Source organism: Lepisma saccharinum, chromosome 11, assembly GCF_977018435.1.
Source record: "Lepisma saccharinum chromosome 11, izLepSacc3.1, whole genome shotgun sequence".
Lineage (NCBI taxonomy): Eukaryota > Metazoa > Arthropoda > Insecta > Zygentoma > Lepismatidae > Lepisma > Lepisma saccharinum.
In genome coordinates, this window is record NC_139239.1 from 24,387,618 (window position 1) to 24,409,796 (window position 22,179).

At 39.2% G+C, this 22,179-nt stretch overlaps 1 protein-coding gene across 3 annotated transcripts in view; it reads right to left on the reverse strand.

Annotated features, from left to right (window-relative positions):
• The window catches only part of LOC145995183 (arrestin domain-containing protein 3-like), a 67,008-nt gene that overhangs the window by 25,923 nt on the left and 18,906 nt on the right, over positions 1–22,179 (reverse strand). For 2 of the 3 annotated variants that reach the window (XM_083131733.1, XM_083131735.1), the window contains exons 2-3: positions 9,357–9,485; positions 5,853–6,067 (exon numbers count right to left, since the gene is read on the reverse strand). In XM_083131733.1, coding sequence (XP_082987859.1) covers positions 5,853–6,067; positions 9,357–9,485 — 344 coding nt within the window. Of the gene's footprint in view, positions 1–5,852; positions 6,068–9,356; positions 9,486–12,594; positions 12,627–22,179 lie in introns of those variants that run through there. The other variant, XM_083131734.1, reaches the window with a different exon arrangement.

Below are 22,179 nucleotides of genomic sequence, written 5' to 3' on the forward strand. Positions count from 1 at the left end.
GAAGGCGAGTTTATTAAACGGTGCCTGGTAAAAGCTGCTGAAATAGTTAATCCCGCAAGTGTAAAAGCTTTTCAAGGCATTTCGCTATCCTGCAACACGGTTGCTGAAAGAGTAACCGAACTGGCCTGTGATTTGAGTGATCAAATTAAAACAAAAGTGTCAAATTTCATTCCTTATTCCATCGCTTGTGATGAGAGTACAGACATCGGTAGCTGTGTTTCTTCGTGTTTGTGATGAGGAGTTAAACATTTTCGAGGAGCTATTGGACATTGTACCTTTGCATGACACTACTACCAGTGAGGATATATTTATTGCTGTTTGTGAACTTTTGCGGAAGTATGATTTACCTCTGTCAAAGTTATCCTGTGTAGCTACGAATGGTGTCCCTTCAATGACAGGAAAAAACAATGGTTTTGTAACAAAACTGCAAAACTAATTTCGTGAAACCTGCGATAAACACATGTTTCATCATGTGCATTGCATCATTCACCAAGAGGTCTTGTATTCAAAAGTAATCAACATGGAAAGTGTGATGAAGCCTGTGAAAAAAGCTATCAACTTCATAAGATCCCGTGGCTTAAACCAGCGACAATTTTCTGCTTTCTTAGACGATTTAGAAAGTGAATATTCTGGAGTGCCCTACTACACAGAAGTGCACTGGCTATCGTGTTCTATGGTTCTTGAAAGATTCTGGAACTTGAAACATGAAATATGCCAATTTTTGGAAATGAAGGAACAAGACACCAGCCTTTTTTCGCAACCAACGTGGTTACAAGATCTTTCCTTTCTTGTTGATATAACGAAACACTTGTCAGATTTAAATTTGAAACTGCAAGGAAAAGATCAATTAATCACCAACATGAATGATCAAGTCAAAACATTCGAGCGTAAGTTATTGCTTTGGGAAAAACAGTTAAGAAACGAAGACTTGACGCACTTTCCAACTTGTTCTAAATACAGATCAAGTTCAAAGGACCCTGTTTTGTACAAAAAGTATGCCAAAGAAATTCAGCTTTTGAATACTGAATTCGGGAAAAGGTTCCACGATGTTCGTTTTTTCGAAGACAAGATCTCCTTGTTTTCAGCCCTGTTTACGACTGACGTAGAAAAAGTGGCAGCACATTTGCAGATGGAAGTAATTGAAATTCAGTGTGACTCAACTTTGAAACAAAAGTACAGCGAAGTGGGCATCCCTGACTTTTACAAGTACTTGCCTGCACGTTTTCTATAAACCCGCAAATTTGCGTGTGAAATAATTTCCATATTCGGTAGCACTTACCAGTGTGAAAAACTTTTCTCACTCGTGAAAGGAAACAAGTCACCAACGAGATCCAGATTATCAGACGTTCATCTTAGCTGTGTTCTGAAAGTAGCTGATTTAAATAAGATTTCTCCTGATATTGATAAGTTGGTGGTAGAAAAAAGATGCCAGCTTTATTAAGTGTTATGTTAGTCATTCTTTAAAATAAAGTAGCTATTAAAGATAATTTAATTTTTCCCTTGCAGCCCGCCCTATCTAACACTACTGACTATTTTACCCAGTTCAGATTTTGAGTTTGACATGCCTGGCTTACACCATTGGTACTTCCTTTACCGCAGAGTTAGCAAAACTATCTGTGCGGGCCTACCCTCTTAGCAAAACTATCTGTGCGGGCCTACCCTCAACTTATTGATATTCCATTCATTTCAGTGTGTTTCCTTACGCTTTTACTTCTTTTAACTTCTGGGCATCATTATTCAATACGGAAATATCTAAATAATCAAAGCTCTTCTAAAGGAGATTTTGGGACAGCAACAGGAGTTGGCTTACGTTACACCAAATGCTACATTCTTATTATCAGTCTAGCCACCAAATGTGGACTAAACTCAAGGAAAGGTTCCTCGTCGTCGAGAAGATGGAAAATAACTGTTTTCTTTTAAGCCCAACTGGCTCTTGTCGGGGTGGGAGTCCATGGATGTCTACCCCGTAGAACTGGAATTTTCCACAGCATCGGTCTTTTGAAAGACAGCTCTGCCAACTGGGAAGCTAAGAACAGGGGAATCTAATATCCAGCAAAACACATATACATGTATCCAATCACACAGAAAAGTACACATTATGAAAATTAATCTTTTCACCATGTATCAAGCAAGCAATTAATTAATATTACATAAAAAACAGTAAAGGTCATTCTGATCTTTACACACTAACTCAGAAAGTTTTTTGTGCTCAGTTCACTTTATCAGTTGTAGTTTTGGTGGCACTTACAGTATCTTGATACAAAATATAACCTGTGTAGATTTTTCGTAACTGTAAAAATATAATTGTAGAACAGTGTAATTTGGCAAAATTTTGTGATTTGGGCCTCACAGCAGTAGCATTTGGAGAGAAACTGATCACAGATCACTTGGAAGGGAAGGTGCATGTCGAACTTTTTTTTAGCTTTCTGCAGTGCTCATAATATAGGATGTCTATATGTCTCTAATGCAATTAATCTTGATAGATTTATTGATTTACGAAACATGAAAGCAGGTGCCAATCAACAACAGGTTAATGTTATGTTTGAATTCAGCATCCCAAACTTACAATTTTCAGCATGTATTTCAAAGAATGTGTGTATGCAAACTGTGGCATTTGCAAGGAACACTAAAATCACATAAAATATTAAATCTGTGGTACTTTGAGACTTGTATGTCTCTCAATGCATTAATTAGGACCACTGAGAAATGTCTTTAGTGTACTTATTGTGTGATAGCTAGTGGTGTTTTTACTTTTGCTGTTGTACTCTTCAGAGACAGATGTGACGAAAAAAGGGCAATAACCAGGTGGTGTTTGATTTGATTTGATTTGATTTGATTTGATTTAGTTTTATTTTACTTCGCGTTTTGTGCCTCTTGGCTAATTTGCGAAGATGGGGATGAGTGATGAAATGATGAAATTGATGAATGGACACTCACAAACAACCAAGCCCGACCGGGATTCGAACCCGGGACCCTTGGCGTCGCAGCGCGATGTGCTAACCACTCGGCCACAGGGTCGGGCGGGTGGTGTTTGAAAGGGAATATTCGGGAATTTCCTTTCTGGTTGCAAATTTTATACCTTTTGGGAATATTTTATATCTAATATCCCAATGCTTCAAAAGAAGTTACCAGAGTCTTTCTTTAGCATTGTATGCACGTACGTATGTGTGCATATGCATTTACAAATTAATTAACCTCTTAACATACAGATTTTTTTTAAAAAAATGTTTCGATTTTAATGTAATTTTTTTATTACTCGGTTGAAATAATCAGTTAAGAACATTATAAATGGTTATAATAATGTTGATTGTTGGCAACTCAACAATGAGATACATGTGTCTGAAAAGCCCCTAAAATAAAATCCCGAGTATACTCGTGCTATCAATGAGTAAAATATTACAAATAGAACTTGTTAAAAAATCAAGATAAGTTATTTTAATAATCAAAATAAACACAAAATAGCACTGAAACACTAATTAGTGAACTTGAAAACAATTGTTTATATTATAGGGACTCTGTCATTAGTCCTAAAACGTGTATAAGTGTACCCACTAAACGTGAAATACATTGTTTATAAGTTACTGGCTGTGTGATAAGCCCTGAAACATGGATCAATGCACAAAGCTACACTGCATTTCTCACACATGTATCTGGATTCTCTTCTAGCCTTCTTCCCTCTAGCATCACGCACCATGCTGCACATTCTGCACATTCTTGTAGGATTTTGCTTCTTCTCAGTTGGAGGAATCACTGAAGGAAAATGGCGACCAACAAGTCGCATTGGTGTTGCAGTTGCTGAGGGGCGACCAGCTGCTTTCGGCGAAAATTCTTCTCTTTGATGATGAGCAACCACTTTCTCAATGACAGCGACACGAAAGTCAAGGGCACTCTTCCGTCCTCCATGTTTTCTGTAGAGTACGAAGGCATTCCACACAGCTAGTTCTAAGAGGTGGAAAAATATTTTCTTATAATATTTTTTACCTCGCTTTCGTGGCAATGGATTGTTTACAATGTACTGATCTACCCTATCAACACCTCCCATTGTATCATTATATGCAAACACGACCACAGGCTTCACAACATCTTTGTTCTTTTGTCTGCATGTTTCCATTTCCGCAGTGTGGAAACTGGATAACATCGAGACATCTCTTTTGTCTTTCCACTTTAGTGCAAGAAGTTTACCTCGTTGGAAAGTTACAGTCTCTCCTTTCTTCAGTTTCATCCTTTGAAACGATGGAGGCATATTCTTTCTTGTGGGACGCACAGTACCATACACATCTGTTCTATTAGATATCAAAATGTCGGCAAGCTGGGGAGAACTGTAGTAGTTGTCTACAGTTAGGCAGTATCCCATATTCAGCAGGGGTTTCATGAGTGTCATGACAACTTGTGATGACATGGGTAAATCTTTATAGTCCTCATGAAATTTAGTGCCAGCGCCTGTGTATATTATTAGGGACCAGACATATCCAGTTGCCGATTCACACAGCATGAATGACTTGATGCCAAATCTGGCTCGTTTCATAGGTATATATTGGACCCATCCCAACCGTACTTTGTATAACATCAGACTTTCATCAATTGTCACATCTCGTTCTGGAGTACAAGCAGATTGAAATTTGGTAGATAAGTGATCCAAAATTGGCCATATTTTATTCAGTTTTGGTTGAGGATGACTCTCAGCATCATATGTACTATTATCAGAGAAATGCTGACTTTTCTTGAAATTCACAAATCTATGAAACGGCAAAATTTGTCGAAAAATTGGATTCTTAGTCCAGTACATTTGATAGGTAGGTTTCTTTACAATACTCTGTAACAGTATGAGTGAAATAAAAATATACATTTCATCCAGTGTTGTGTCTTTCCATTCTCGTGCCAGTGTCTGCCTTGCATATCTGTTAGTTTCAGTCACCAAAATTCCTACAAACTCATCATCAATAAACTGACAAAAGTAGTGCATAGTATCCTCAATATGTGGCTCGAAATTCACTTCGGGTTTACCTGTGAAAGTAAAGCGTGGTCGGGCAGTTGGGAGTTGTCCAGAAGTATCAATTTCACACCATTGTCTGGCACTTGCAAAGTCAGTTTCCAATGAATCTGACACATCACTTTCTTCTGAACTTTCTTCATGACTTTCTTCGGAGCTATCTGAACCACTAAACTCAATATCAAGCTCTTCTTCACTCTCCATTTTCACAAAAGAAGAAGAATACCACCAAGAAACACGGAACAAAACAAAGGCTGACTTTTTCACACCTACGCCCATGGACGTCCACAGGATTTTTTCCAGGGAGGGGCAAGGAAGATATTTTTTCTCAGGGGAAGCCAACATGGCATATTTTCCCCAATAATAGTGTTCATCCCTCAAAAAACATTGCTTAAATTTGAATTTATCATGTTCGTGCAATAATTAACACACATTATTGTGGCTGAAATTAAATTATATGTGTGAAATATGTAATTTTTAATTGACTTTCGTTTTCCAGGGGGGGCACGGCCCCCCTTGCCCCCCCTTCCGGACGCCCATGCCTACGCCGTAGACGAAAATAAACGTCAAAAGAAGGAGATTAGTGACATCTAACGGAAAGACAAAAAACAAACTTCAACAGCACTATTAGTGACATCTACTGGAAAAACAAGTAAACAACAACTTCAACAGCACTATCTAGCGGAAACATGCAGAAACAGAAAAACGAGTATAATCGTCCTTTTAAAATGTGTACGGATAAAAAGAAGTTACCCCGAATATACTCGGGATATTATATTTTCGTGGAAATTAAAAACCCGAGTATACTTGGGCTTTATGTTAAAAGGTTAAATATGGAATTAATAAATATATATGTACTAACCTTAGCTTTCTTTTCCTTGTTCAAGTCTAACAATGCACTGATGGAGAAGTAAGTTGGTGGAGAATAAAATATTCCTTTGTCATGTATCGAGTACAATTGCACAGAGTACCTCACAGAGCCATTTTCAGATTCAAACGACGAGGGAATATCTTGTGGAAGATTGTACGAAAAGTTGCAGTGGTATCTTCTCGTTCCATCAGGTCCTTGGTGTTCTACTGCATACAAAGAAAGGAATTTTCAATATAAGAACAGGATAGGAAGTTGCAAAGTACGAGGGAAAGTCCGAAAATAAGTTTCCCTCCCAGTTTTGCCAGGGAAATCGTACAGCAATGGGAGAAACCAGGCTGTGTTGGAACACAACAGACTTCCATCAGTGTTGGGTAGAAAGAAGAAGAAGAAAAAAAGGTGCATGTGTTCTACCCAACACTGACGGAAGTCACTAGGGGACTGTAATGGGTCCTCGATTCTTATTTGTTTTAGTTGTGGTTTTTGTTTTTAACATAGGGAATTTTTAACCAGCGAAGACTTTCATTGGAGTTTTTATGCCATCACCGTAAGTTTTTTACCTTTTCTATCCTCAACTTACGATTTAACAATGCGGTACCATGTTTGGCACCTAAAGTTTTTTATTTTATTACCTGATGAAGGAAGTAGTACAGGCTTCTGAGACGTCGTTCTGAAACATTCCTACTCACTCACATAAGTTATTTATATATTTTTATTTGAATTGATAGTGAGTAAAACACACCATTGTAATATGTTTGTGATTATAAGGTGCAGCATGAGTTTCACGAGAATAACATAACCAGTTGGTAGCAACAGTTTGTGGAAACTGGATGCTTGTGTAAAAGCAAGAGTCCTGGCTGACGTCGTGTATCTGATGTCAACATTTAAGTGTGTGTGAGAAGTGAAGTCCCTCCAAGTCAGTGGGTAGAGGAACTTCAAGCAGGGTGTCCCAACTGAATTCCCCCTCCTCCAATTTTCACAGGAACGTGTGAGTGCTTCTCAATGGTGTTCTTCCACAGTGCTGGATCAGACGTGCGACAAAAACCTTCTCTCTTGGCCACAACATTTGCTGGATCTTACATCATGTGATTTCACTATTTGGGGGCTTGTTTAAGGTAGTGTTTATGTAGCACCATTGCCCATGCCCAGCGGACATGCTACACAGAGTGTGGGATGAGTTTGATTACCATGTGGGTGTGTGTTGTGTTACCCAGGGTGCACATTGAAGGGTTGTAGTTAACGCATAAGGAACTTGGATAGTTTCCACTGCTGACAGAGTAAGTTGTGCCCGTGTAACGTGAGAAATAACTTTTTTATTAACTTTGAAACTACACCATTCTTTTGTGTATGGCCTGTATATATAATTTAAAAAGTCCAATTCTTTTACAAGTAGTGCCCATTACTGAAACATTTGAAAATAAGCATCCTTAAAATATAAAATAAACTGGCACGCAAATTTATATCCATACTAGAGCAGAGAGTGGAGCATGTAACAAAAAGAGAATTGTTGTTTAAGAAGTTGATCCACAATATATGTGGAATCCCAGATAGCACGTAAGTTAACTGCAAGTTAAATCGAATGTCGATTTAACTTGCAGTTAACTTACATGCTATCTGGGATAGTGGATAATCCATGGTTTACAAATGAAGCATTTTTCAACTTTTCAGGATATGTAAACTGTCAAAACTCCAATATTCGAACAACCAATGGAATTTGAGTTGCTTTTTTTTTATTTTCCAGAGTTGGTTCATGAGCTTGATGGCATGGAATTGACTTCTAGTTACTTCTAGTAAGATGGCTCAATATGTCACACATCATGCAAGTCAATGGCAATAATGTAGAGTTTTCTTGGAAATGTGCCATTTCCAAAAATTTGTGACAGCTGAAATCACCACTATTTTGGACCTGAATTTTTCTTTGTGCGGGTGTGGATGTACAGTAACAAGCCCTGTATAATTGAAACATTACAGGAAAACATTAGCTATGAAATCCAGAACAGTGAAGCTGCAACATTGAGACATGCTACTGACAACATGCACCACCACATGCACATATACATGACAGAATATGGTGTCAACTTCCAACACTTGCTGCAATGTAATTTGCTCAACAATGTATGGGACATACACTATGTTGCCATTCGTCACTGGACACCCCTCAAAAATTGCTTGGGATCATCTGTACATGTCATACAACCTATAAAAGGCATTGCTGGTTGAGAATACATTCATACCAGCTACGGCAGTCAATATGGACAGACGACTCGAACTGAGTGAGGCCGAAAAAGGGATGATCATTGGAGCCCACAGATCTGGACATTCAACCCGTGAGATTTCCAACAAATTTCAGATACCCTGGTCGACAGTGAGTGATGTTATCATAAAGTGGAAGCGAGAGGGGATCATGACATGCCGACCCAGACCCAGTAAACCGAAAATATTAACAGATCATGATCGTCGATGCTTGAAACATGTGGTGAAGTCAAACCGGAAGGCGTCGTTACAGATGGTGTGGCACAGGAGTTTCGATCGGCTTCCAGTAGTGCTGTAACTGATCGTACTGTCTACCGGGAGATCGTCGCACTTGGTTTTCATGGTCGCTCAGCAGTTCATAAGCCACATATCACAGCCCGCAATGTGACCCGTCGGTTACAGTGGTGCAAGGAACGCCGCCATTGGACTCTCGAACAATGGAAATCTGTCCTATGGAGTGATGAATCGCGCTACCAGATGTGGTGGTCCAATGGACGTGTGTGGGTGTGGCATATGCCTGGTGAACGCTGTTTACAGGACTGTATCGTACCCACAGTGAAAATCGGCGGAGGTAGTATCACGGTGTGGTCCTGCTTTTCGTGGTATGGTCTTGGTACACTTGTTTTAGTTCAGGGAAATATGAATGCCGATGCGTACCAAAAGTTCTGGACAATTCTGTGCTACCGACATTGTGGGAACAATTCGGTATTGGCCCATACCTGTTTCAGCACGACAATGCTCCATGTCATACGGCAGGCATTATCAACACGTGGTTCGAGGACATGGATGTGCAAAAACTTGATTGGCCAGCCCAAAGTCCAGATATCAACCCCATTGAACATCTTTGGGACGAGTTGGAGCACAGCTTGAGAGCCAGGCCATGCCACCCAAAAAACACCACAGAGCTGTTTGCCGCTTTGCAGGAGGAATGGGGCAAGATTCCCGTCGACACGTATTGCAAATTGGTGGAAAGTCTTCCACGAAGGGTTGCGGACGTTATTGCGGCAAAAAGTGGCCCTGCACGATACTGATGTGGTGCTGCGACCGGATTAACGTACTGGTATGGGGTGTCCGGTGACGAATGGCAACATAGTGTATGTGTAATGAAAATTTGTGTACATATTATAACATATTAAGGGATTGGGTCCTGTAAGAATTACCCTATATTATGTTCATAATGTAATCCAGATGAATTATTCTCCATGAAATTAAATTGCTAGTGAAAGAAAAATGCATGTGAAATACCTTGATACATATCCGTAGTAAAAGGAATATACTCAGTAAAATAATTTTCTTTTCTATAAATGTAGGACTGCGATTCACTCCCATTGAACATTTGTAATGTTGCCTCTCCAATAAGAATAAGTCCAAAATCTGAAAATATACAAATTCAATTTGTGAATTATTTATGTAATAGATATTATATATATGCATTTTCAATACACAGTATACAATAAGAGAGCAATGTTAGGAAGTAGGGAGACACTTGTAATGCAGTCAGTCACTTTTATAACTAGCTGTGAAATTAAGACTTACGTATTTTTGCAGTTCCTTGTGCACTCTGAGGTTTCTTTGTTTAAAACTGAACACTGCCAAAAGGGGCCATTGTAAACGAACCATACGTCCTGTTCAGGACAGAAGGCATAACAGTAGGTCACTTGTAAAGTGACAAACATAGGATGTGTACAAACAATCAAGTCAGTGATGGATCGTAACCATATATTCACAATTATCTTGCAAACGATATGTACAAACAATGAAGTCAGTGGCGGATCGTAATGATACATTCACAATTATCTCGCAAATGGTTTGTTTGTGATCCCATGTTTATACCGAAACATTTTTTGCTCCTACTATCGTGTACTTTTCACTTTTTCAGTTTGCGGCTATCACTTCTGGTACACCCTGGGTGTGTGTGTGTGTGTGTGTGTGTATACAGTACATGTGAAACAAAATTTTAATCTGACATTCATTTTCCAGGGTATTAGAAGTACAATGCCCTCTCCAGATGCTCATATGGGTTATGACTTCTTTAACACCCCTTGGGCATGTCACGGTATCTAGTGACATGTGAAACGCAGTTCGATATAAATTATTTTTGTTTATTAATTCATTTTATGCACAAACATGAAAGTGTGAGGTTTGATTTTATTTTGTGGATAAACTTGTATCCGAGCCAGACGTCGGGAGTTGGGAGACGGATTTTTCTTGAGTGACAGCCGAACTGTCTTTTCGGCTTAGAACATGACATATTTGCACCAACACGGAGAAAAGGAAAGATAATTTTCGTCGAGACCGAGCTTGAAATCGCAGCGGGTGGGCGAACCCATTTGTCACGGATGACCAGGAGAATCAGCTGGAGCCCAAGCCTGCAAGGGTTGAGGACGCGCGGGCGACCGCGTTTCAAGACAATGGAGAAAGGTCATTTCCACCCCCTCAGAAAGCGAAGCCAAGCCACTTGAGCGTGCTTTTCAACGGACGAATTTGAATCTCTTATAAGAACAAGAGTACTACGATTCCAGACACAGTTTTTGACCCGGATTTCATAGAGAGAGCATCTCCGCGCTACACTCTCGCGTGATTATTGTTTTGTGTCCGTGGACTTCGTTTTCTTACGTACCGCGAGCGAATTGCAGATAGAGAGTTACCAGTGTGCGCCTTATTTGGTAAAGTATTACGCGGTGATTTGTTTTTGCCAAGCGCGGACTACATAATAATGGAGGGCTAAAGGAGATAGAGAAGGGGGGCCGTCGCCTCCCCGGCACCCGCAACGATGCGCCGCTACCATCCGGTGAAGCCAGCACCAAAGACGACATCAAAGCCGAACACTGTCCAAAGCCCGAAGGACGTTTCCAGATCGACGTTCCAACCGAAGCCCGTTACCAGAGAGAGAGAAGGACGACTCCAGATCGACGCCCAATTGAAGCCCGTTACCAGAGAGAGATGATTCCAGATCGACGTCCAATGGATGCCCGACACTAGAGAGATTCCGGACCGGCGCGTGACCACGTACACCCGACGCTAGTGACAAGAGGAACGCCCGAAGTACTGAGGAGGTGCAAGTACACCATATCGTCGCAATTATTCTTCGTCGCGATCGACCTCGGAGAACAATTTCACCACAAAGGTACCGTTTGCAAGTCCCGCGTCCAGGAGAGATGAATGACCACGCAATGTAGCAGAGTCCGGTACAGTATTCTTCAGAGGGTCTATGTCCATGTAAACGTGCATCGTTAGTATCAACACCGTACTGTTAACGCCGAAGTCTCACTTATTTGCAAGTGACTCAGGAACCCCAAACCTAACTTCCGCGTCTGATAATTTTTGGTATTGTTATAAAAAAGAGTCATTTCATGTTCAGATGTTCTAATTTAATTGTCTGCATTCAGGGTTAGAAGCTCCATATCATTTCTTTAATATTTAGTGTAAATTGTCAAAGTGTGCTCCATTTCTTGCGTAACCGACCGCCCCGTCGCGCCATTTAATTTGTCAATACTTGACTGATGAGTCCTTTTTAATTGTGGAAAGTGTAATTTATATTGCAAGGTCGTGCGCATGAAGTAGTATTATTTGTTGCATAGTGGTTTTTGATGTAATTTTTGCTCGCGCCGGCGATTGATTTGTGTATTCCGGCAGCTGGAGCCAATTAAGTTTTTGCGTCACTATGTAATTGCGTAGTTGTTCTCATTGGACGAGAGAGGCTTATGTGTATTACCCCCGTCCGAGAAACTTGTATAATGTCGTGCTTACGACTGGATGCATACGTTCATTCGAACGAAAGATTTATCCACGCCGACCCAATTGTCTTAGTTAACCGCTTTCCGAGGGCTGGCACTTAAGTTAATTTAAAAGAGCACAGGAGCTGGCAGACAAATGCCCTAAATTCACATTAAGGTCTAAAACTAAAAACGAATGATATGTTAATGAGATCCATGATTTGTATCTATACTTCACATGTAAAAATACCTCATAGGTGTGAAAGAGAGAAGAATGAATGAGTGAGCGTTTGAGGAGGCTTTGTAAAGAGTTGTTGATTGCAATATTTTTTTGTTGTTACAATATATATTCACTTTTTACCGTTCGTCAGTGTTGTTATTTGGCGTTTTTCAGGTACCGGATATTATACTATTAGTGTGTTATGATTGTTCGAATCTACATATCAAAGGTAAACAAAACAGTGTAACATTTCAAGGTATTTATCTCCGCCTCGCAATAGCATGACAATAAACGACCGTCTCAGTACCGAACTTGAAAACCAGGACCGTGAGAGTCACGACCGGTTTCCCGTACACATAACGACGTTTGGCCCCGTGCCGGGGTATGATTGACACGTCATTTCAAGGACCGTGAGTGCACTCGTTACAGGCATGGCACTGTGTATGTGTGCTATTTCTTCCTCTCTCCAGAAATGTTCCCTTCACTTCGTCTCATTACTTCACGATTATCGAGTTTATATAGCCTATTTTACAAAAAAGAATGATACCTTTCAGTTCATTCATTGTCCATTAAATATTTATGTGGGAGGAAATGGCTTTTTTTCTTTTCAGCCAATGGCCAATGAATGCACTGAAGCTTACACATCAGTGGAGCCAATTCAAAAAGCAACAAGAGTTCAGTTTGTAGTTGTGCTTTGAATTATTATTTTTCAGAACAGTAAATTCAGACATCTAGCACAAAAAGAAATATGCACTGTAATTTCACTGTTGACAAATTAGGTCTTTTGGAGCCAGATCTGGTTCTTTGGTACCCTTGTTTGGCACCTAAAATTTAAAAAAGCTCCAAGCAGTGGCATAATGCAGTTTTCTGTGTGCCCCTTTGAGGGGTCCTTTAGTGAAAAAAAAAATATCATGAATTATAACGTATGTACCATTGTTGATGCTAGTCTTCCCCCTAATTGAACAAGAAATTAACCCAATTTTCTGCCTTCCCAATTTTTTGTTATCAACTTAAACTACATCTGAATGGTTTGAATATCTAATAAATAACTGGAAGAAGGGGTACATTGTACCCCACATTTTTGAAGGAAGGTACTGTACTCCCCTAAATCCAAATCTAGTTGTAACCCCCTCCTTTTGGTAATTTGACAGCAGACGCAAGGTGCTATTGTTAATAGAACCTATTTTCAATTCGCCCAATAAAGAAAAAGTGTATATTGTTTATAACTTATAAGCATTATCTTCCTTACGACAGAAATTCAAATCATTGTAAACTTATTCTACATTGTGCTTGCTACTAGTTAGTTCATTGACGTATGTTCTTGGAAACCTCTTTACGGAGATGAAAATTGTTTAAAATTTGTGTGGAACGATGGAATCTGGGGCCCGTCAAGTATCTGAGCGATGCTCGCTGAGCAGACAGATCATTTACTTGACGATGTTTGCTCATTGATCAAAATATCAGTGCCTTTGAAAAATCTGTGATCAATGTGGCTGCGTCGAGTGGACAAGATTTCGGTGTTCGGAAAGCTGTTAATTATGGAAATAGAATAGATGATGTGATCAAAACTGTCGAAATTTTTATTTTCACACCCCTGCACAACTTTCCAAAATTACGGTGTATATTTATTATTATTTGGAATAAACAACACTTTCATCTTAATACAATTACAAAAACTGGACACCTTCTGTTACTTGAACTTCCTCTCTAATTACGCTATATCGCAAGCAGTTTTCGTCATAAATATTTCCTCATTGGCCAGCCGCGGCGGCTCGCCACCTCGCCATCATCATACACTTTTCCTCTTCTTCCCTTTGCCTGATGAGATCGAAACACAAAAAAGCTATATTCTGTGGCTCAAACCTGTGGCGAGCAAGGTTCAAGTTTGCTCAGAGATCAAGTGAGCAGCGGTCGCGGAACAACGCCTATTTGGCTGTCAAGTAGCTGAGCGATCACTTTGCTCCCTGAGCGCTCAGATACTTGACGCGCCCCAGATTTGCTCTCAGAAAATCACGCTGCAGACGAATGCTCATTTGCAAAAGGGCGGAACACTTTTATAAAGAAATGGTCTCGTCGATTCGAAGATACAAATCTTCACCAGAAGAGTATATGACTGACCCTATTTTCTATTTAATATTTAACATTGAATTTTCCGAAACGAAATACTTACACGAACGAGACAAGACACGAAATACCAACTTGGGTATTTCAGTGAGATGGGAATGTTTGATTGATTTATTTCGTTTATTTTACTTCGCATTTCTGCCACTTTTGGCTAATCACGAAGATGAGAATGAGTGATGATATGAAATTGTTGGACATTCACAAATAACATCCATGTCCAGGCCGGGATTCGAACCTGGGACCTCTAGTGTCATAGCGCGCTATGCTAACTACTCCGCCACGGAGGCCGGCGAGGTGGGAATGTGTTTTTGAATTTTCTTTGTAAATGCGCAAATCTTTAACTGTGACGTGCATATGTTTTTGCTTACATTAAAGTTTACCTTTTCACATAAACGATAAATTGACATATCACCCTAAAACACACGCATGTATCTACATTTAACACCACTACATATGAAAAGAAACCTTGACCGGCTCTTCATATTGTCCACCAAAGATTGAAAAGAAAAAAGAAACTTCAGAGCGTGTGGCTTTCCTTGCTCGAAGAGTGTCATTAGGTAGAGCTAATTATATATCAAATAAATGCTTTGTCAAATATTTGACAAATATTTAAAAGTTAGACTTCTCAACTGTTATTTTCTTTTTTAATACAACGGCCTCTAGATGTCTGAGAAAATACCAAATACATGGCTTCTAAATGACATTGGATGGGGTATACACATCCACCATAAATTGTTTAAAGTTATATTTATGCGTAGCTATGGGACTTTAAAATTAAAATGAGCTGAACTGAACTGGAACTCTGTAAGTATGATATATTCAATAATGTGGTTTCTATATCCAGTGGGTGGGAGATGATTATTCCTGGCTGGAGTGGCTCAAGATTCTCCTCATCCCCTTTAATCTCAACCTGCATTAAAATGAATAGATTTAGCTATCTTTGATCGCAATTTTCACATTTAGAACTCCTGATTTTCCGTCCCGTTAAATCCAAATAAGCCCAGAACGAGGTCCAGAGTTCAGAATTGTTATCTAGTTTTAAAATCTGTTCTAAATGTATATACATGGGCGTATATATAGTTCACGTAAGGGGGGGGGGGTCAACTTTTGGTATGATTAAGGTTGCTATATTTTATAAGTGAAAATCCGAGACACAGCTGATCTGAAGTTTGTTGGGGAGCGAAAGGGGGGCGGGTTCAACTTTTGGTATGATTAAGGTTGCTATATTTTATAAGTGAAAATCCGAGACACAGCTGATCTGAAGTTTGTTGGGGAGCGAAAGGGGGGGGGGAGGTGCTGGACCCGACAAAGTTGTGTGTATGTACGTACATATTCATTATCATATTCTTTACACTTCGTAAAAAGAAACAGAAATCTATTTCGAAGTATATCATTGACGCAGTCATGCGCAGACCTTTTGCTTAGGGGGTACAAAAGCCTTGATGAAAGGTCAGTTTGGAAAGAAAAACCTCATTTTTATATCACTCTTTTAGTTTTATTGCATTGAGGGTGTATGTGTATGTATAATATTATACATATTATTTAAATACATTACTTAATCAATTCATCCTACCCATAACAACAGCAAAATTGATAAAAATTGTCTCTGAAATGTGCGCGCATTTTACCTCCGAACAATCGATTGATTGATTGATTTGTTTTATTTTACTTCGCTTTTTGTGCCACTTTTGGCTAATTTCCGAAGATGGGAATGAGTGATGATATGATGAAATTGATGAATGGACACTCACAAACACCCATGCCCAGGCTAGGATTCGAAACCGGGACCCCTGGCATCGTAGCGTGATGTGCTAACCAGTCCAACACGGGGGGCGGCCTCCAAACAATTGTTCCTGCATTTAAGACAAAACTGTTTAGCAGCAACAGTCTGAACTTCTTTGTTGTTATTATTTCTCTCTCTCTCTCTCTTTCTAGTAATTTACAATGCAGTACAGAAAAGAAGTAAAATGCGAGCGAAGCGAGCAAGAAAAATTTGTAATCCAAATTATTGCAAACTGAAAACAATATTGATTTAATAGGGCACAAAATAAAATCATGGGGCGCCCATGGCATTCTCTTTACATTTTTTTCATTTAGATTGTTTAGCGCCGAGGGCCAACGCCCGATAAAATTTTAAATTGAGTGGGCAATTAGCCTACCCCTCTGTGCTCCACTGCAGGTTCTCTTGGCCTCTGGAAGAAATAATGCAAGAAACACGTAAAAACTAATACCATCTTCAGTGTCCTTTTGTCCTGCTACTCTTAGCCTTGCTTCCATTTACTTAAATGTTTGCCCCCTCCCCCAGAATTGATGTCCGTCTACTAGTGCACCCCTTTACCCGCAGTTGCTTTGAACTTTCATCAGCTTGAAAATACAGAATATCGTTTAATAACGGTAATAAGATTCCTCTACACTAAATTTCTAGTGTGTAATACAGGGGAATGGACATCTGGAAGGGGCACAAGGATGGCCACACTTCCCCCTTAGAAAACGAATGTCAATCTCAAAGTATATATTTCACACGTATAATTTGATTTCAGTTACAGTAATTTACATAAATTGTTATAATGGGGATGCGGGAATGCGATAATTTCAAATTCAAGTGGTGTTTTTTGAGGGAGCAACACTATTATCGGGGTAGTATGCGCCATGGAAAAATACCTTGCTAGTCCCTCCGTGGAAAAAATCTACAGACGTCCAAGATTAGGGTGGGGGTCAATTTTTTTAATATCTCGTTTAGAATACTGACATGTTCACAGTGCGCCTTTTGAGGTGCCCAACATAATCTTGCACTGCGTGAAAACAAATTGGTTAGAACAAGTGAAGATGTTTCAAACTCACCACAGGTTACACAGTGAAGAAACTGAAGAGCTTGCTGACATATTTCTCTTCTACTAGTAAAAATTGTAAGTATATGCAAATACAATTCCACTAGCCATGTTACTTAGTATTGATGCTTTTCTGTTCATCTTGTGTCAAATATTACGGTGTTTGCCTGGTTTTCTTGCACTGAGTTTTTAAAAACCAAATTCCTTTAAGAAAACTCGAAGGAAAAAAATATAACTGATTTGACAGTCCCAATAAAGTTTCTTATCGCAGAAATTCCGAAATTATCAGGAAATTGCAGACATTTGGTCTACAGTCCCATCTAGTGTGTGAAATTACGTAATTTTCTTCCCATCCGTATCCCGTTCTATACGTCTCGAATTGAGGAGAATGAAATAAATCCGAAAAAAATTTAATGAACAAGCGGATAAAACAGGTAATTTAGTAATTTTATTGAACCATAAGGGCGTTGGGGGGTTGGACCCGTTGAACCCCCCTTAAATATATATGTATGTATATATGTATGTATGTGTATGTATATATATATATATATATATATATATATATATATATATATATATATGTATGTATGTATGTATGTATATGTATATGTATATATAATGTGCAAATTTTGCATTAAATAACAGGACATTCGTGTGTGCTGTTCTAAAATAGAATATTTCCCATGGCTTCACATTATACCTAGGTATAAGGGCCGTATTTAGGGGGTCCAGAGAGTCCGAACCCCTTCGCACCGAAAGACTTACCAAGTAGTAGAGAAGTAAATAATCCAAACGTAATTGTTTAGCATTTGTTATATAATCGATGGTTATTTCCGTTGAACTTATTGGAAGGCAAGGAATTTGGCTCATACGGCTTTGAAGGGTTGATTGATTGATTTAGTTTATTTTACTTCGCGTTTTGTGCCTCTTGGCTAATTTGCGAAGATGGGGATGAGTGATGAAATGATGAAAGGACATTCACAAACAACCAAGCCCGAGCGGGATTGGGAACCGGGACCCTTGGCGTCGCAGGGCGATGTGCCAACCACTCGGTTACAGGGTCCGGCGGCTTTGAAGGGTTCCAAAGATTTATGCACACTACTATTGATAATATCCATGAAATATTAATCAGGAACTTTATTTTTGTTAATTTGATTCTAACTTCTTTTTTTGTTATTCAATAAATATTCAATTCTTTTTCTATTTGACATTAAATTCCATGCCAGGGCAATTGTTTTTATGCAAATCTTGGCAATCTTAACTACGCGTAAGCTAGATAATGAATACGTGCTGTAATATCTCTATTCTTTTACTATATTTTACCTATTCATGTAATAATAATAATTCAAAATTAATTAATTTGCATATTTAATAAATATTTTAATTTAAAATAAATATCTTTATTTTATTTATTATTATTATTATAATTATTATGTGTGTAATATATATATATATATATATATATATATATATATATATATATATATATATATGAGGCTGAATTTTGTACCCCCCCAAATGAAAAATGTTCCTGCGTGTAAGCTCTTTGTTGTAGGGAGGTAAGCTCTTTTGGTTAGGCAGTGGCGGCAATTGAGTTTCAACACTAGGGGGAGGGGCAAGGTGCCAAAACGGGGGGGACAAGGACAGGTTCACTTTGTACAGGGTGAGCCAAAAGTCCCATTACCCCGTAGGTATGTGAGTCTGTGTTGTGGTAGTGGTTCATAGTGATACTTAGTGGTTGTAGTTCAAAGTCAGGTGCCTGAAGTCTCGTATCACTCCTTGCTTTCGTTTTGAAGCCAGTGGGCGGAGCTTAAGTTTGTCTGCGTAAGATGGCCGAATCTACTTTAACCAATGACTTAACAAACAGAAGAACATCGCATCGGATGCTGCAAGCGCACGCGGGCTGGAAGGAGCATGAAAGTAGGCTCAAACTACAAACGAAAACTTGAGGTCTACTTTACACTTAAATACTACAAAACAAACTGTAACTAGCTTTATTTGCATATGGAATATTATTCCTTCAGATTTTCTGTCGCTTCTGTTAGTACAGCCGTGCGTTGAGCAGGCACCATTGCTTCCTAAATCTTATTCAAAAGTACACAAAATTACATGCTTTCTTACGGCGTCTTCGAATGGTTTGATCTGACTTCTCCGGTTCTGTCACGTGACCCGGCTTCAGGAAAATGGCGCTAGGCTTATTCCTCCCCCTTCATACCTCCATGTCCTAAGTGGTAGTAGTTGTGTGCAGATAGTGATGTACCTCTCACGATTTGTCCTTCATTCAGTGGCGAACCGTAACATTTTTACGTAGTCATCGCAAGACTTGCCAAACGTCAGGGTCAATCTTTCAACCGTGGAAGGGGAGGGGGATTTCTACATTGATAATGATGATAACAGTGTTCGTACAGACGTGTGAAGTTGTATATGATCGTAAAATAAGGAAGACTAAACTTTCTTAAATTCTACCCAAAAAATGGAAAAATTGTTAAACGTCTCTCTCCGAAATCCGGGTAGTAAACTTTCCGAATCGAAATTTTAAATTTTGCGGAATCCTGATGTTGTTGACCATCCCTGGTGTGAAAGTAAGATATGTTAGGGAAAAGGTTCTGTCTAAGTAAGTATGTCTGTCACCTCGAGAACAAAAATCTTGATCAGTCTTGTCATTCGTAAGCATAGTAAAGACAAAACAACATTGAAGTACTTCGTGTTTTGTAAAGTAAGAACATTATTTTCAGAAAACGATATTTGAACCGCAGGATTAAAATAAAGAAAAAAATTGAAAAGGAGAAATACTGTGAAGGAAATACAATGGATCCAGAACTGCTTAAGCTCTTTCTAGCACTAACCGTGCGGAAATTTATGCTTTTGCTTACTTATGACGTCACTGAAAGCCTGCCGTGTTTGTAAACAAGGGGGCTGAAAAAAGGCCTCTTATGACCAGACCTTCAAGAGCGGGGGAAAAGCGGTCGAAGAACCTTGGATTCGCAGACCTGCTACGATGTGTTGGCCCCGCCTGACACCATTGCACTCAACAGGAAACGTAGCGGGACGGCTGGGCACGGGGGATAGAACTGGGCTCTCCTTTCGATTCGCTAAACTTAGCGAATCTCTTGCGTATTTCTAGCTGTTTCATGGCGTCGAGAGACTAATTTCGCTCAAATATACGAGTATTCTGGCTTATTTTTTACTTCTTCTCTAAAATATTTAAAAAGCAATTTTTTTTATTATTTTGCTTTGTCATCGCCGCATCTCCCGATGACCGGACGCTTCGCCTCTGCTTTCATTGTGTCATTACAGATAGTATAAACCATGGCTGATGAGTCAACGTATACTTTGGAGGAACGGATTTAAGAGCCCGTATCACCGCTGGTGATGATACCTAAAAAATAGGTTCTTGCGTCGACGTTCTGTGCTCGAACAGTTAAGTGTGTGGCATTTAAATTATACTGAGTTAAAGATCAAATATGAAGTTAGTTATGTCGCGCAGCCTTTTTTTAAATACATTATTTATTACGTAGTTTTCCTTATCTCAATTTCGTAAAATTCACTTGCTCGCCAATTGTATGTAATAACTTAAATCAACATTTTAAAGCGCAAGAAAGCTTCAACTGTTCTTCTACAGCAAAGAAATGAAACTGATCTTCCATAATTTTCTTTAGAATGTCTGTAGTTTTTCGACGTACAGAGCAATGTATGTAAATTTTAACTTCGACTTTTCTAAGCTGGTCGCGCTAGCCGTTCCCCCCTCTGTACCGCTCGCGCTCAATCCCCCCCGCCCCTCCACACTCCTCCGCCGTCTCTTTTTTCTTTCACAATCGGCCAGTCTTCCAAGAAAACCGAATGCTGAGAGCTAGGGAAAAAAAAAGAAGGCAGGGAAAGGTTTTGGGGGAGAATCAATGGTTTGGGCGATGCTTGTAAACAGTTCTTCACTATGCGATCCATGACAACAGTGAAGGGCGCGGGATTTCCCCAGTATATTGTTCACAAATGGGAAGGGCTGGTTGCACAGACTGAAGTACACCTTTACAAAAGATTTGCCTACAAAAGAGAAATTGTAACAAATTATAACTTTTTTTTTGTGAGAGCACGATAGTCTATTACCAAGGGATTTTTTTTAGGGGGAAGGTGACTGTACCCAAAGTTTTTAGGTAAATATTGTGTAAATTCTATCTGGTGGTGGATTATCAACCAGTCACGCAAATGAATGACTTTTTAGCTGTCGATCATAAATAAGTTCAATGAACGTTCATTGTCAGTTTGAGATATTTCTGAGGGTCAATGGTAAAAAAAATACTTGATGATCTGTTATGGAAATAGTGCTATTTTTAAACATTTTGAACGTCCGTTCAATTTAATTTCGATTTGACTCCTTTCATGATTTGTAAGTAGGGGGATAAAATATATTTACTTAATACTTTACTGCGTTATTTTTTCACCAATTACATATATATATTACAGTCAGACCCAAGGATAAATCGAAACATAAGATAATTCTGTGTCATCAAATACAAAAGTACTTTTAGGCATAGGTCTTAAGTAAAATAAAATACATTAATTATGTTGTTTTTTTCTTTTCCAAATACATTATTTAGTGGAATAATATGACAGAATTACTATTGATAATGACCATACAAAACACACCATAAAAATTGCATTCACTTTCAACTTTCTGGGTCCGGCCACCGTGGGGGAGTGGTTAGAACATCGCGCTACGACGCCAGGGCTCCTGGGTTCGAATTCCGGCTTGGGCGCGGATGACTGTGAGTGTCCATTCATCAATTTCATCAATTCATCACTCGTCCCCATCTTCGCAAATTGGCCAAAAGTGGCACAAAAAGCGAAGTAAAATGAAGCAAATCAATCAACTTTCTGGATATACGACAAATAACACTATGTAATGTAACACTATTTCTGTATAGGCCTAAGGAATTTTAGGCGTGCTCAGATCCTCCGATTATGGGGAGCAAGGGCCTTGATAAAAGTTAGCTTACGAAATAAAACCCTCATTCCATCTCACTGTTTTTATTACATTGATGGGCACAAAACACTGTCGTGTGTGTCCCGACGCACCTAAAATCACTTTATTAGATGAATTTCAACTTCAGTGGCACCATTGTTCTCTGCTGGCGCTTCATTTTCCATCTCTGTCAAAGACTAATTTACGTATAAACGTGGATTAG